Below are 16047 nucleotides of genomic sequence, written 5' to 3'. Positions count from 1 at the left end.
GCACTAAGCTTCCGATTTCTAATCAAATGAGATTTTAAAATCCGATTTCTAATCTAACCAGCGCTATAGCGCCGCCTCTGATATGTAAGATATTTTCAAGAAAGGTTTCTTCATTCCTTTCAAATACACAGCAAACCAGTAACCTAAATTAAACTTCCAATTATGCTATTTACTTCATTGTCAGTAAAGCAGAAGTGATGCTCTAGTTCTTCGAGGGGAATTGAGGGATGCCAACATCACGATTATTTGCGCATGTCAAGGATCTCCTTGACATACAACATTTGTGACAATCATACAGTTTTAGTTTTATAAAGAGTATATTAAAAAAGACAAAGACCTCAATTTGAAAAGAGAATTCTTTTCAAATATATAGAAAAAAAAACGGGCTAAACTTAACTCAATTTAAGCATTCTATTTGATTTTAGCACCAAAAAATAGGATCAAAGAAAAAAGAAACAAACCTCGCACTGAATCGTCGACTGAAGAGCGGGACGATGGTGGGGAGCAAGACGTACTTTCCAATATTCTAGCTTGGACTTTTATTTCTGAAATTAAGCTCTGATCATCTGTAAAATAAATTAAAAAGATAAGAAACAAATAAAACCAGGATAGAAAGAGAGAAGCAGAGAAACTCATTTGGAGAACAGTTCCAAATTACCAAAGCAGAAGCTAATTAAAAACTTTTGCATATGCTAAGCCATCTGGAGCTTTGAAAGCTTTGAAAGCTTTGAATAAGCAGACATATGTACACAAAGAATGGAATATCTTGAAGGAAGTACTGGATTTAAAAGCCAAAATTGCTATGGAGGTACTATTTATATCAGTATGAGTAAGTTCCATTATAATTTTAGCAGGTAACTAAATAGTGAGAGCGGATAATAAGGTAGGCAATTACTGTTTGACTTTGCTTATAGGGCCAGAAATCAGATAAAAAAATAGTAAACATACTCATTCATTCCCTCTTTAATACTCTTTCCAATTATTTTTTGAACACACTTGTGATATTTATTCAGAAAATACTTGACTCAGGTAAATAAAACATTCAGAAATAGTAAGGAGTTGACAGTTGAAATAATTTCTATAAGTTTTATAGCTCAAGCGGTTTGAAATATTAAAGAAAAAGTTCATAATTGCTTTAGAGTTGTTATTTCTATTAGTCTAAGAAAATCAGTGCAAAGTTTCAGGAGCTAAATCATCAGTATCATATTGAGGTCCATCCATCTAATGCATGCTGAGCTAGATAAGGATTATCCTTTGAGAAGGTAAACTCTCCTTCATGCCAACAGGCAGTGCGACCGAGTCAACAGAGTGCTGGGACTTATTTGAAAATGTTTCCATTTTGTAACGTACGACATCTAGATGCAGTAAGTTAGTTCCGAATTTGAGTGAGTAATAGGAATTTAGCCTAGGGCAGTGGCTTCTAGACCTTCTTCAAACACTTCATGATATTTCTTTCCACCTATAGGTTCTCTTCTAACCTAGTCAGTAGCAGTAGCAGTAGTATCTTCAGAATTTGTCCATTTCCAAGTCAGGGTAAATAATCCCTTTCTAGATGATTAATTTTTTAAGGAAGTATTTACGCTAGGTTAGGTTGATAAAGCTTTGATAAACTTCCAAGAATTGACAAATGGGCTGGTCTCCAAAAGTTTCATTTGTCTTGCTTTGCTACTTTCTTTAAAATACCTCAAAAGTTTGTCCAGGAAACGATCATCCACCCTAGTCTAGTTTTTGAGAACTGTTAAAATTACCTGTTTTGTATTTTAATAGAATAATTGGGCAACAGGCTCAGGGAATCATTGCACATCTTAAGCACTTGCCTATTTTAATCCAATATAAATTTGAAACTATTGTCCACTTGCTTGCCTGTATAAATAGAGCTTTTCAAATGAAGGCAAAAATTTGGCTAGAAGAAACGACTGCTTGGCAGAACAATTTCAGGTAGTCCTCTTTAAAGTACCAAGGACACCAAAACTAAAACATATTTAGCCTTCTAGATCTATCCTAGGCCCATTTATACATGAAAACCCGAGTTTACTGCGAATTTTCTTTTAGTTGCTACAAAGTTAGAACGTCTGCGAATATTTTTATGAACAATGTTAACATCGGAATTTTTTTTGAAAAACCGTGAAACGGAAAAGAATTAGCGGAAACTAATATTAGTGAAAATATACCTAGCGGTTAAATATAAGCTCATCAAGTTCTGAAAGTGACTATTTTAATTTGTCATAAAATGTAGTTGTTGGTGACCAAGTGCAAGATGGTATTTAAGTTAGCATTTCAGGATATATGTTCCAGCCACTTATCACATCCCATGTAGTTTCTCTTTCTATCCAAGATGACAATAACACAATTTTTGAAGAGCCTAGAAGTTCATTTTAAGGTTCATCATCATGGTAACCAATTTAGGCATAACCTAACTGCTTCATTTTATCTAAATTAGGCATAGCCTAAAGAAATACAGGTAGCCTATTCCATAATTTTGATCATTAGCTTGCTAAGGTAAGATTATAATGTTGGAGCACCTTGGTAATAGTTTAGCGCTATCAACCTCCATAAAGAAACGTTATAACATTCTTTAGACCATTTTCAAAGAGTTCAATTTTCTGATTAGCCTAACTGAATATTAAGGTGGGCCTAGCAAAAAAATAGACATTCCTGTAGACAGAATTCCACTGTGAATCTAAATATGATTAAGTTTACCAGGACCCTCCCCCCTTCATAATGGTCAAACATACAACCAAAATTATAAATCTACGCAAGATTTTTGTTAAATAGCCTAGACTCAGCGGTTTTCCATAAAATTTAGCTTTTCAGCTGAATTAAGTCCTAATTATTTTTCATGCTCTTTCATAATTCAATAATCATTTTTGGGGAACTATTCATAACAGACCCTAATAACCCAAAGCTTAACAAAGTGAGATTGAATATATGAAAGCTTGGAGCATTACTACTCCCATCTGTGTAAGAAAACAGATGCATAATTGAAGCTTTGTTCATTTCCATCTTACATTTAATGGGTATTCTCTTTATATATCTGTCTTGTTTGTTCTCTGCAACAATGTTCTTTGTCTAATTTTAAATTGATACATGCTTTTACAAAAGACCAAAGTGTATTCTTTGAGGCATGAGGCCCCACCTACAAAATGATCCACTTCCCTTTCTTTATAATTGCTAAAATGATCCTATACATCATTATATCATAAACCATATCATTTTAGGGAGAAAAAGTATTAAAATAAATGTAAGATAGTAATAACATAAGAGGTATCACCCCAATGTAACCTTATTCAGGTTTGACTTACATGAAGGGAAATGACAGACTAATTCTTCCCTCTCCCATTCCCCTATGCACATATACTCCTATCTATACTAGTATGAAGGCCCATGGAGAGATAGACAATTAAGGCAATGACATGCTTTCTTTCAGGAACGTAATAACCCTCTCCCCTACACAATGGCTACCAACAATCTTTTATAATAGCTTATGCACTATCATTTGTCGCTACATATTATTATCAAGAAAATCTAGAAATCAACTTCGATAAGATAAGGATTAAGGTAATAAATGCCTATGTCTTATATAGACCAGACTGCATTACTTTTCAGGTACAAATACCCCTCAGCGTAGTTTTATCTTCTTTGCATATGGGAAGATTAATATATATTTTTTTAATGCCAATAAATTGATGTGTTATGTCAGAATTGAAAATCAATGGCACATTTGGCAAATTTAGAAGTGATTTTTAAATTATAAAAGAGAATATATAAACATCAAGTGATATATTCTCCATCATCCAAGGTGCATTGAGTTGTAAACCGCAAATTTACCAAATATTGTATTAGAGTACAATTATACCTTGAGGCATAATTTCCGATTCAACTGAAGTTTAGTATATGCTTATTTAACCAGAGTTCGGAGAAAGATTTGAAAGGTCTGAATACTTAGTTTAAGTATACATGTTAGACCGCCTATTTTGTTTATCAAGCCCAAAATTCAGCATTTCCATTGAGCCAGAAATTGACTTCTATTACCAAAGCAATCTTATTCAGAATTAGTTTAAACGAAGTGAGATGAGATATTAATTCCTAAACTCCCCCATGCAAATATACTCTTACATAAACTTGTGTGAAGGCACATGGAAAGCTAGACTATTTAGGCATTGAAATGTGTTCTTTAAGGCATGATATACCCCTCCTCCTACATAATGCCCACCAAATCATCTTTTATAATACCTGATGCATAATCATTTGCCACTACACATAATTTCATGAAAAATCCTGTAAATCAACTTAGTTAAGACAAGGATTAAGATAATAAATGCCTATGTTTAGCGTTTCTCTTACATGGACTAAACTATACTACTTTTCAGGTACAAATGTCCCACAGTGCAGCTTTGTGTTCCTTGCACATGGAAAGATCAATATATATTTCCCAATGCTCATAAACTTATCTGCTATCTCAGAAATATCAAGTGATATATTTACATTCATCCATGCTGAATCATATTATACACTAAAAATTTACCAATTATTGTTTTGTGTTAGGGTGCATTGATACCCTGAAGCATAATTTCGGATTGAACTAGAGTTTAGTTAATGCTTGTTTAACTAGAGTTCAGAGAAAGGTTTGAAAGGTCCAGAACACTTAGTTCAAGCATATATGCAGCCTTTTTTCCATATTGATACTGGTTAATTAGTCCATGTTGTCTTTTGTTAGTTTAAATTTTTTTTTCTTCGCTGTTTATCGTTTTTGTTTATTTATAACACTCCGTACTCAGGGTTTTTTATACTTTTACGGGTAATAAAGTTCATTCATTCATATGTCAGACAGCCATTTTTGTTTATCAAGCCAAAAAATCAGCATTCCCATCGAACCAGATATTGACTTCTATTACCAAAGCAACCTTATTCAGGCTTAGTTCAAATGAAGTGAGATGAGAGATTAATTCCTACATCCCCCGAATGCCCACATACTCTTACCTATACTTGTGTGAAGGTCCATGGAGAGCTAGACAATTTAAGCATTGAAATGTGTTCTTTAAGGCATGATATACCCCTCTCTCTCATAAACATCCTCCCACACCCGGGAGGGGTGTGATACCCCTCCCTCTCACAAAACATCCACCAACCATCTTTTATAATAGCTGATGTATAATCACTTGCTGCTGCATATAATTTCATGACAAATCTTATAAATCAACTTAGTTAACCCAAGGATTAAGATAATAAATGCCTATGTGTGGTGTTACTCTTATATGTACTATACTACATTACTTTACATATACAAATGCCCCAGAGCGCTGCTTTACATTCTTGGCAATTTGAAAGATCAATTTGAATTTTTTAAAACTTGTAATTTGATATGCTATCTCATTGTTGACAACCAATGGCAAATTTAGCCCTCTTTGTGAAACAGCTAGTTTGATGATTGCATAATCTATTTAGCCACTGAAAAAGAGCACTACAAATCCAATTTCCATTCATGACCCCTAACCCAACATTCAAGGGCCGCTAGTCTGATGCTATTAATCATGAGGAATGCCGAATCTGAGGATTTGATTCTTATTGAGATGCTTGACTTCATGTGGGTTTTCCTTCCTCTTTGAAAATCAGTCAAATTTTCTCAAGCTTATAGCTTTTTATGGACACCATTAAACTTGACGAATCTTCTATGTCCTATATATATTTTGAATCAGCATCAAAAAACAATTCTTTTGATGCATTAATTTATATTAAAAATATTTATTTATTGTTTGTAAAAATTTCTAACTCTTTATAATTTTTTACTAAGAACCGTTTGATGGAAAATAATATTTACAGAGCATCAGCCTATAATTCTGATGCTAGTTTAAACTACCTTCAAGTGCAAGAATAAGTTGGATGCTGAACTATTATGCTCCGGAAATACTTCCTATCAAAAATTGTTGGAACTAAAAATTTTACCATAATGCTTTATTGTGAGTAAAACTTATTTATTACTCAAACAAGAAGACATCTCTTTTGAAATGGCCCAGAATGACATAGCATCTACTGTTAAAATGCAATCAAAGTTGTTCCCAGAGTTAATAGTGCCAAATCAAAGTGAAAAATCTGATCAAAACAGGCAAACTCTCTGCAATGCCATCTAGGGCAGCAGCCCGGGTTGTCATGTCCCCTCTGAGCTGCTCTGCAAAGTTTAATTTTCTTAAGTCTAGTTCTATTCCTTGATTTGAGCCTAGGCCTACTGAATTTGATCCCCAGCAGATACATAAATAAGGGCAGTTCAATCGATCGAAATCACAATGCTCTGCAGAGTTTGGTTTTCTTGAGTCTATTTTTATTCAATAATTTGCGAGGTTCGAAAAACTACTTCCTTTCTGATGCTTTCAAGATAGTTTCCAACAACAATTTAATATACAATATAAACAATAATTTGTATATGATTTTAGTATGAATAAGTTACAACCTCATGTTGAGATCCAAGATGGGAGGCCAAAATTGATCATTAGTCTCAAGAAAATCATTCAAAGTATTCTGTTTAGAAGAAAAGTGCTTTCTAGCAATTTGCTTGCACCCCACAAAAAGACCCACTAGTCCCAAATAGACTTGATTATATATTTGATTGAGATTAGATATTTTTACAGCATCAGATGATAGTAACAGAGTTTTTCTTAAGAGTCCATTTTTGGTTATTAACCTCTTTTCATTCTCAATTTACTATTATTTCAGTCACTTTACCAGTTCACTTGAATTAGTTTCCACTTTAATTAAGCTGTGCGACAATAATAGAATTGATACACCGATACACTGATTCCGACTTCATCGAAAACTTACCTAGATGAATGTCCGGGGATAATGTTTCAGAAGTTCTTTGAGAAGACAGATCTGGTTGGGCTTCATTCACAACTAGCTCTTCAGTTGGCGAGTCTGGCTCACATGTACCAGTAATAGGTGCTTTAGGTGGTGAAGGAAGAGGACTCGATGTAGAATCAGCAACTTGAGAGCTACTCGATTTCCTTTTCCGTTTAGTGATTGTCTTTGGGGTGGGTGGAGCAGGGCTGTTCTTTTGCTTAGGTCTCTTGTTACGCCCAGGAGTTGCTAGAGCCTTTACTGGCAAAGCTAAAATAATTGCGTCATTAGTTTTATGCTCTTATGATAGTTCCTTTGTATAACTCAATTAAATCAAATTGGAAAGCCAAGGGCTTGTCAGAAGTATTGCTTTCTTTTAATATTTAACAGGATACTCAGTCCAAAATACTGCTTTACAATCGATAAAAATTACGGATTTGGATCGATCGAAACAATAGGAACACTACCAATATCCCCCTACACAACTAGTCCAGGTTTACAAATTGTCGTATTTTTTCCTATAGTTTTTGCAATATATACCTAATCTTTGGGCTTGAGTGAATTTTCATAGTAATTTGACATAAAAAAAACTTTGAACATAATTGTTTAAACCCTTACTGTACCTTTGCAAAGAGACTCAAATTTGAAATATACATTAACATTGAAAGTAGATTGACAAAACTCGCTTGTAAAAACTTCCCCCACAATCCAAAACACAAAAGAAGAAAAGTGAAAAACTGATGTGAATACTTAATGATTTCGCAAAGCTTTATTTTTTAATCTATAATAGGAACTAACGAACAATCTAGATGACAATGTATGGGATATTCTACGGTAATTCCTTCAACACAAAAGAGAGAAATCTTTTTGGAAAAAAAAACATGCATTAATCAGCAAAACTTATTCTGTTGCCCTGGGAGCGTCTAAAGATGATAATTCAAATAAGACTTCTCCATATTCCAAATCTATTTGTCAAATTAATCCATAATTAAAGACGAAGAAAATTATTTTCCAAAACTTTTTTGTCCGCAATAAAAAGAGTCAAAATTGTCAAAGTTTGAATGGTAATAAGACCATTAAAAAAGTAGGCATTTATGGAGTATAAGTTTGGCTGCCAATTCAAATCTCTATGTCAAGATAAATTTAAATTGACCTTGTGACAGCATAGTGGATACGACTGTGCCGCTCGACTAAGAATGCTCGGGTTCAATCCCTGCTGTCGTAAGGAAGAAAATGCTTCTAAGAATATTTTAACCTCGGGATAGTACAGTGGATACGTTTCTGCCACTAGAATCACGGCGTTCATGTTCGTGCCCTGCTATCGCGAGGAACTTTCTTACAATCTAGTAGCCGATAATGTCCTGTGGTGGCGCAGTGGATTTGACCTTAGCTTGGTAATACGGGACCCAGAGATCGAATCACGCTGCAGGAATGCACTGCAGGGCCGACGCAGGGACCTTAGTAGTCAAGAAGCGTCGTTAATTCTTAAATAAATAAATAAATAAATAAATTGAAACATAAAAAAATTACCCGGCAGTTAATTAGATATAGAGTTCATTTTAATGATGGTGAATCCACGAAATACCTCAACTGAAACTGACATATTGAATAATACCACTTGTATTTAAGAAAGAATTCCTATTGTTAAGCAGCCAGACCGTCTGAAGTAACATCTCAACTTAGTCAATGCTAAAGAGGGGTTATTTGTCAAAACTATAATTTGACAATAATAATAAATAAAATAATAAATAACCATAATAATAAAAAAACAAGTTTTTTATGTAAAACCATAATTTTAAGGGAAAATATTTAAAGAATAATTTGGGCTAATACTCACCAGTTTTCCCGGGGGACTGCAAAGGATGATTGCTTCTCTTGCACCATCCAACTGGAAATATTTCTCTGGAGTCATAGCGGCACCAATAGTCAAAGGCTCCTTTCCATCCATCGAACACAACATGGATTAAGTCCTTCTTTAATTCCCCTAAAAATGAAGTTATAATTCATATGAATGTACACAAATTCAACCCTATCATTTAATGCACATATTAGTAAACTTAGAGGAACAGTTTCCAAGAATCTTGGTGGTTTGCACAGATCAGTTTTTATGAGTTAAAAAGTTTTTACATTCGAAATTTTACTCGTATTTCCATACCAAATAATGAGAACTCTTTATTTTGTGTTAATTTTACTTTTATTTTAAGTATTGTCCGAATGATTGGAGGTTGACTTTTCCTTCAATCTACGAGGTTTATAAATTTTTCAGAATAAACCAATAAGAATTTTAAACTATTTTTTAGCTTACCCTGGGAAGACTGAAAATTCGTCTGAAACTAAAATATCTTTTTGATTTCTTGATATTTTTGATCTAAGCCAAATTTTCTATTTTAATTTAGGAATCTGATTTTAAAAAATACAACTTAAAGATCATTTTTGGAATCGACTGAACTTTTGATTGAGAATCAACATTGTCATTTACCAAGAACTAAGAACAAGCTCACTTTCCATTTATTAAGAATAAGAGATGGAGATTAAGCACAAGATATTAACTTGCTCTCAATACAAATTAATACAAGCTATCTGAGTTAGCAAGTGAATCATAATCGCTATAAATCCTTGAGATAGAAGTCTTTCAGTCCTTTATCAGAATCCAATTTCGGAGGAACCATTTTTTTTTCCATTGAATTGAGATCTTTTTATCCTGACGACTTCAGAATATATTTTTCAAGTCGATCAGAAAAAAGAATCCTTTTTGGTATTATTTTGAGAGGTACATGTCTCAGGGCGATTTTTATTTTGTAACAGATTCATATTGATTCACGGAATTGCAGCTGTAAGTTTAAACCAATGTCCCTATCAACAAATATTCGTTGCTCTTGCCCAGGGAACGATCGCTGAAAGTTTCGAATCAATCAAGAACGACTGTAATATTTCCCAATACCAGATAGGTTTTGTAAACATTTGATGACTTCTATAATATACGGCCTCTGCTATAGGACCTGTGGAGGTCAAGTTATCCTGGAGCCATGTTCATTGAACCTTTCGACGATGCTGACGCTGCTAAAAATTGTGCTCCTATATCACGAAGGTTACGGGAGAGGGCGGGTAGCGAAACGGGCGTTCGAAGAAGGATGTATGCCCTCCAATCCTTTTCAACCCTTAAAAGAGCCCTAGAACTTTCAGTTTTCAACTGATTAAGATCCCCTTCAAATCTTGTACGGAAAAAGTTATGCAAATATTTCATTTATCATCGTATGCATTTCAACAAATTACATGAAAAAAAATGTACCAATAGTCGCAGGGCATATCAATTGTGGATTCTTCTTATCAACGGCTTCCAGCTTCATTCCCACTTTGAAGAAATTACACTTCGGATCAGGTGGTTCCGGTTTGAAAGAAGACGTTGGTGCGATAACACCGCCACTAAGAGTCTTCACAAGAAACGTCGGCCAAGAGGAGGCGTTCATTCTAAAACCTAAAAAAAAACATATTAAAACAAATCATACCACAATCAAGTATTTGCAAATGATCCGTTAACTAAGAAAAACGCAAAGTTTCTCCAAAAATGATTAACTGCGCTCTAAATAATCTTACAGAGGGTCTAAAATCTTGCCCTAGATTGACCGTGATTACGACGGTTTTTAATTAACTACCTCTAGCCCCAAAACTCCATAAAACAATGGAATTTACCATGACTAATTTGACTTACCTTTCACCCGCACATGTACATTAGGATACAAGCAATCTAATTTTAGTGCTTTTCATTGTTTGAGTTGAGCAATGACTATACACTGAGAATGCCCGGGGCGAGATGGATTTCCCATGGATCAGGTTGGATGTATAGTAAAGGAAATATAATGATATTTGTACTAATAAGAGATTCAGGCAAATAGCTACAAACAGCCTAGCTTGGGGTCAAGGAATATGGGGTCTTTGGTTTATCTTCATCTAAGTATCGCCAATGAATCGCTTTCAGGTTCTCAACTTCTTAAGCAAGATTCTTGTGAATATTTTGGCCATAATAAATAATCAGAACTCTCTACATAATCCTTCTGCTGATATGGATAATCACTTAATATCTTGAACTTTTTATATGTTTTTTTCTTTTTTTTTGTTCCCACGTTGAACCGTGACGCAAGTCAACGAACAGAGGAACTAAACAATTTCTAAAAGGTTTTAATCTCGAAATATTTTGTTCTCACATAACTAAACTCTTTTTACATCTTCAATACCTCGAGTTTAGGGTTCTTGCTACCCCTCTCCACCACCCAAGGTTTAATAGTGAGTGAATACTGAAAAAGTGCAGCTAGAAGACTAATTTTATATCCAATTGGGTTTAGTTTGCTTATCTGACAGCCCATTCTAGTACACATTGAAATGAAAAGATTCTGCTTCCCGTCCCCCTCTCTACCACCAAAATGTGGAGCGGATGGCAGCAGAATTTATTTTAGCCTGCTTTAGGGACAAAGCTCCACGTGCAATTTCCAAAGATAATCCAAAAAATTGAAAATTTCATATAAGAGAAGTAACTTTGCGTTTCGTCTTTTCTGGATCATCTTTCCCGAATTATTTCCCAGAAATTAGGATACCTCAGGTTTATTAGGAAAATTAGGAAACCCTAGGTTTCCAATAGATAATTTTTTGCTCTACCGAATCATATATTCAGTGATCGCCGACAAATGTATGTTTGGAGCTAGGATAGTTTTGTTTTCCTTCCAGTTAATATTATTTAGTCAACTAAAAAGAAACTACCCATTTTTTCCTGGAATATACTGCTATTACTACTACTACTAACAACTTCCCACAGCATCAAGCCACCTGAGGCCAAAACAGCTAGGCACGCTCCTCCATTCTGCTCTATTCAAAGCCTTCCTTCAATTAAGTTCCCATTTCCCTTAAATCTTTCCTTAAAACATCCTCCAACACCAACCAAGGACTGCAGTCGGTTTACTCCTAGACGGTTGGCCGAGGACAATCTGCCCTCCTTCGTCCGCAGAACGTGCTCTAGCCATCTCAACCTTTCTCTCATTATATCCCTAGAAAGTGAGACTGGACCATACTTTTCGTACAACCTACTGTTTGAAATACGGTCAGTCAGCAGGGTACCCCAAATTATCTGTACGCAATTTCTCTGGAAAATATCTCGCAAATCCTCCTCCGTTTTCTGGAGCATCCATACTTCAGAACCATGCTAGGCCACTGTCATCACTGTAGCTTCCAATATTCTAATCATGGTTCGAAGACTTATTTGGAAAACATCTAGCAAATCTTTCTCGGTTTTTCGGAGCGCCCTTGCTTCAGAACCATACTTGGCCATTGTTATCACAGTAGCTTCCAATATTCTAATCTTGGTTCGCAGACTTATCTTCCTATTCTTTCAAATATTTTCAACTATGAAAAAAAAAACAACCTTGAGCTACTTTTAACATCTTTATTGCTCACACCGTCTTTACTAAAAATACTAACAAGGTAAGTGATGCTGTGCACTTGATTAATCTTTTTGTTACCCAACGTCACCTTTTCATCTTCATTTATTCCTAGCCTTAGCGACTTAGCCTCCACAACAGCAACTTAGTTTCCTGGAATAAAACTGGTAATATTGCAAACTTCAGAGAAGCTTTTTTTCTCCGATTCATGATCCATACAAGGATGAAACTGTTAATTTAGTTCTAATTCCTTCACCAAGTAGCAGGCCTCTGATCCGAATGTGGTGGAATCAGCGACGTCACTCTACAACACTAATACTGCACAAATTCAAATTTTTTTCCTCTGATCCAAACGTGTTTTCAAATAGCCGGTTTACTCTCAATAATCTAATACATAAATGTTCGTGAACGATATTTTTTCTGTTCATATCCATTGCAGTCAAATGTATAGAAATTTCAATCTAAACACTCTATTTAGTTTTCAGTAAAGTGCTAATGACACCCTAGCTTTTTGAGGGTTTGAAAGAGTGGCAATATCACATTTACTTGTGATAGATTATACTTTGCTGGCTTTATAGGTAGGCTTCATAGTTGGCTGTGTTTTTTGCTGGTTTTAAAATTTCATTTCTTCATTCGCAGCAATATTCTGCTTTAAATAAACAAAGAATGAACTCCACCCTCGAATGAACTCCATCAGATCCCTCGTTAGCCTTCCAACGTTATAAATATATAAATTTGTCCTAAGAAGCACAGGGAAAGGCAATGGGAGACCACGGAACCAAGTGGGGAGAAAAAAAAAACTCTCCTGGACTTAGATTATGCTGATGATTTAAGCACTCTAGATGAAAGAGTGAGAAAAATGAATGAACTTTAAGAGGCTTTGCGAATTCAAGGTACTAGAATAGGCTTGAAAATAAATGTTAAGAAGACTAGGTCATTAAGGTTAGAAATAAGTGAAGATGAAAAGGTGACATTGGGTAACGAGAAGATTGATCAGGTGGACAGGTTCACTTACCCTGGTAGTATTATTAGTAAAGACGGTGGGAGCAGTGAAGATGTCAAAAGTAGAATAGCCAAGGCTCAGGGTGTTTTTTCACAAAAAAAAAGAAAAAAAGTTTGGAACAATAGGAAGATAAGTCTGCAAACCAAGATTAGAATACTGGAAGCAACAGCGATGAAGTGGTCAAATATGGCTCTGAAGCATGGGCGCTCCGAAAAGCGGATGAAGATTTGCTATGTTTTCCAGAGAAATTGGCTGCGGATTGTTCTGGGTACCCAGCTGACCGTACTTCAAACAGTAGGCTGTACGCAAAGTGTGGTTCAATTCCGCTTTCTAGCGCTGTAATAAGGAAAAGGTTGAGATTGGTTAGGGTACGTTCTACGAATGAAGGATGACAGATTGCCTAATATTGTCCTTTTTGGCTTACCGTCTAGGGCTAAATGGAAAGCAGGTCGTCCACGGTTGGGGTGGGACGATGTCATAAAGAAAGATTTAAAGGAATTTGGAACTTCCCGGGAGACTTTGAGTAGATTGGGATGGAGGAGGAGCGTGGGATGGAGTAGTAGTAGTTAGTAGCTGTCACCGTCAAACTTTGCATAAGGCTGACACAAACTTTGCGTAAAACCAACAAAGCTGACTGAATCCAAGCAGAGGTAAGGACTTTTTCCTTAGGTAAGGGTAAGGGTTTTTTCCCTATATTATCTCAATTAGAGATAAGGTTTTAAGAATTGGTGTTTTTTCCTCTATTTTGGACATTCGCAGGATTGGGTTTTAAGGATTAGGGTTTTTTCCTGCTCTTTTTGACATTCACCAGAACATATCTGTGATTGTTGAGATACGCGGGTTAGGGTCCGAACGCACAAGAATGTAATGAAACATTTTAACTTTCATTGACGCATTTGGTGTTTGTTGACATTCACCGGTGAAAGTCGACATTAGCCTTTTTTTTTCCATTCACAGTAACTAAATAATTTATGGGTATTCTAAATGAATGTCAGTTTCAAATCGCAAAATTAGATAGAGGTACAATAACTTACCGAGAGGAGGTGTAAGCATACCGCCAAGCTTTTCACAATGGCCAATAGGGTTGATCTCTCGTGAATCTACAAGCCTCCAAAAATCATTTTTATCGTCAGATCCATCTAACCGAAGGCGAATTCGGGGTCCGAGGACTGATACAACCGTTGCTATACACGTGGAGGTTAAATTTCTCGGGTCCAAGGCTTCTAACTTCATATTCAATTCGAACTCATTCTCAGGTGGTATCTCATGCTAGGGACGAAACATATTTTTAAAATAATAAAAAATTAGGGACAAATAATGGGGTTTAAGACCTAACAAGTTCAATTTTAGACCTACGGCTTTTTCCTTGTCTGGATATGGGATACCTGAAACGGTTTTAACCGAAAAATGTATGTGCTATATAAAGTAAGGAGGTAAAATTCACTTAGCTTATGTATCATTAGTCTGAATATACTCAAGTTTGAGTGTTGATCAGCATTTTCTTCAAGCTGGTACGATTTTATCATGTTTTAAAGTGGCTTTTAACCTAAAATCCTTTCCAGTATCACTAATAGGTTTCAGCGTTTCTTTTTTTCGTTCAATCATCACACTTTTAATTTTTAGTTTAACCCAGCAAAAGTTATGGTTTCTTATGCTAATACTACTACTAAAAGCTCACCACTGGATGGAAATTAGTTTCCATCCACTCCAGAAAAATTGAAAAAAAAAAGTTTGAAGTTTTAACAAAGAAGCAAGACTTAAACAGTTTGGTGACTAAAAATGGCGCAAACACCAAATAATGTCTAGAGACGATTTCACACAGCTAATTTGTTTTTATAAAGTAGCCGACGTAAAAATTTCGAAAACTTGATCCAAGATTACAGGTTTTTCAATCGGTGTTATACTCCTAGATAAACTTAAAAATCGAAACTATAGGGGGACATCCAGGCTTTTGAATTTTTCAACTAATAAGTAAAAAAAAAAAAAAAAATTATTTTTACTCAAAACTCACATTACTCGACACTTTCGCATAAACAGATAAATGCTGCGTTTGATGCACTCATATAAGATGGAGAATTATGCGGCGTAATTTCTATCCTTGATTGAGAATTTATTGCTTGAAGTTTGAGTTTAGTTAGTAATAAAAAAAAGAAGGTCTAGTAGCATTAGAGAAACCAAAAATCAGGATGAAAACTGAAAACAAAGAAGAACTAATGAATTTCCAAAATAAAAGCAATGCATGATTAAAGGATTCAAATACATAAGGGAGTTAATTTCTGTCCAATGAAAAAATGCAAGTCAATCCGGTCAACCTGTATTCCGGATTGGACAGGAGTACCTCATTTGTTTTTGAAGATGCTTTCGTTCTTTCTTTCTTTATTTGCTTGACATTCTCAAAACCCTCTTTTTTCATGCATCTTTTTTTTTTGAATTTTGATGTTTTCGTTCTTTTTGCGCTTTCTTGTTTGTTTGCAAAGAAAACACCTGGTTGCTTATTTAGGCAAAATTTTCGACATATTTTTTTCTTAACTTTACAAGTTCAAATTATCCATTAATCAAGTAAAAAGGAACAAAACAATGGAAATGGCAAACCCGTGAAAGAAACAGCGAAAACAAAACAGGAAGTTTTGTAAAAAAGGCTTATGCTGGGAAAACAAACATATTTGTACATGGCTGATGATTTCTTTAGCTACTTTTGTGACGACCTATTGAACTTGAGTATATTATACTAGTTAACGGAACAAAAAAACGTCTAAAGAGGGCAAGCAAGCAAAAGCCCAATATGATACT

The 16047-nt window shown here is 35.0% G+C and overlaps 1 protein-coding gene across 2 annotated transcripts in view; it reads right to left on the bottom strand.

Annotated features, from left to right (window-relative positions):
* The window catches only part of LOC136040556 (polycomb protein SCMH1-like), a 50352-nt gene that overhangs the window by 13776 nt on the left and 20529 nt on the right, over positions 1 to 16047 (bottom strand). For both annotated transcript variants that reach the window (XM_065724782.1, XM_065724774.1), the window contains exons 4-8: positions 14292 to 14526; positions 10118 to 10303; positions 8666 to 8812; positions 6814 to 7098; positions 462 to 566 (exon numbers count right to left, since the gene is read on the bottom strand). In XM_065724782.1, coding sequence (XP_065580854.1) covers positions 462 to 566; positions 6814 to 7098; positions 8666 to 8812; positions 10118 to 10303; positions 14292 to 14526 — 958 coding nt within the window. The remainder of the gene's footprint in view (positions 1 to 461; positions 567 to 6813; positions 7099 to 8665; positions 8813 to 10117; positions 10304 to 14291; positions 14527 to 16047) is intronic.

The sequence above is a fragment of the Artemia franciscana genome, chromosome 2 (assembly GCF_032884065.1).
Source record: "Artemia franciscana chromosome 2, ASM3288406v1, whole genome shotgun sequence".
NCBI classification, from domain to species: Eukaryota; Metazoa; Arthropoda; class Branchiopoda; order Anostraca; family Artemiidae; genus Artemia; species Artemia franciscana.
Note: the sequence above shows the minus strand (reverse complement) of the source record. Positions and strands in the feature narration are given on the sequence as shown.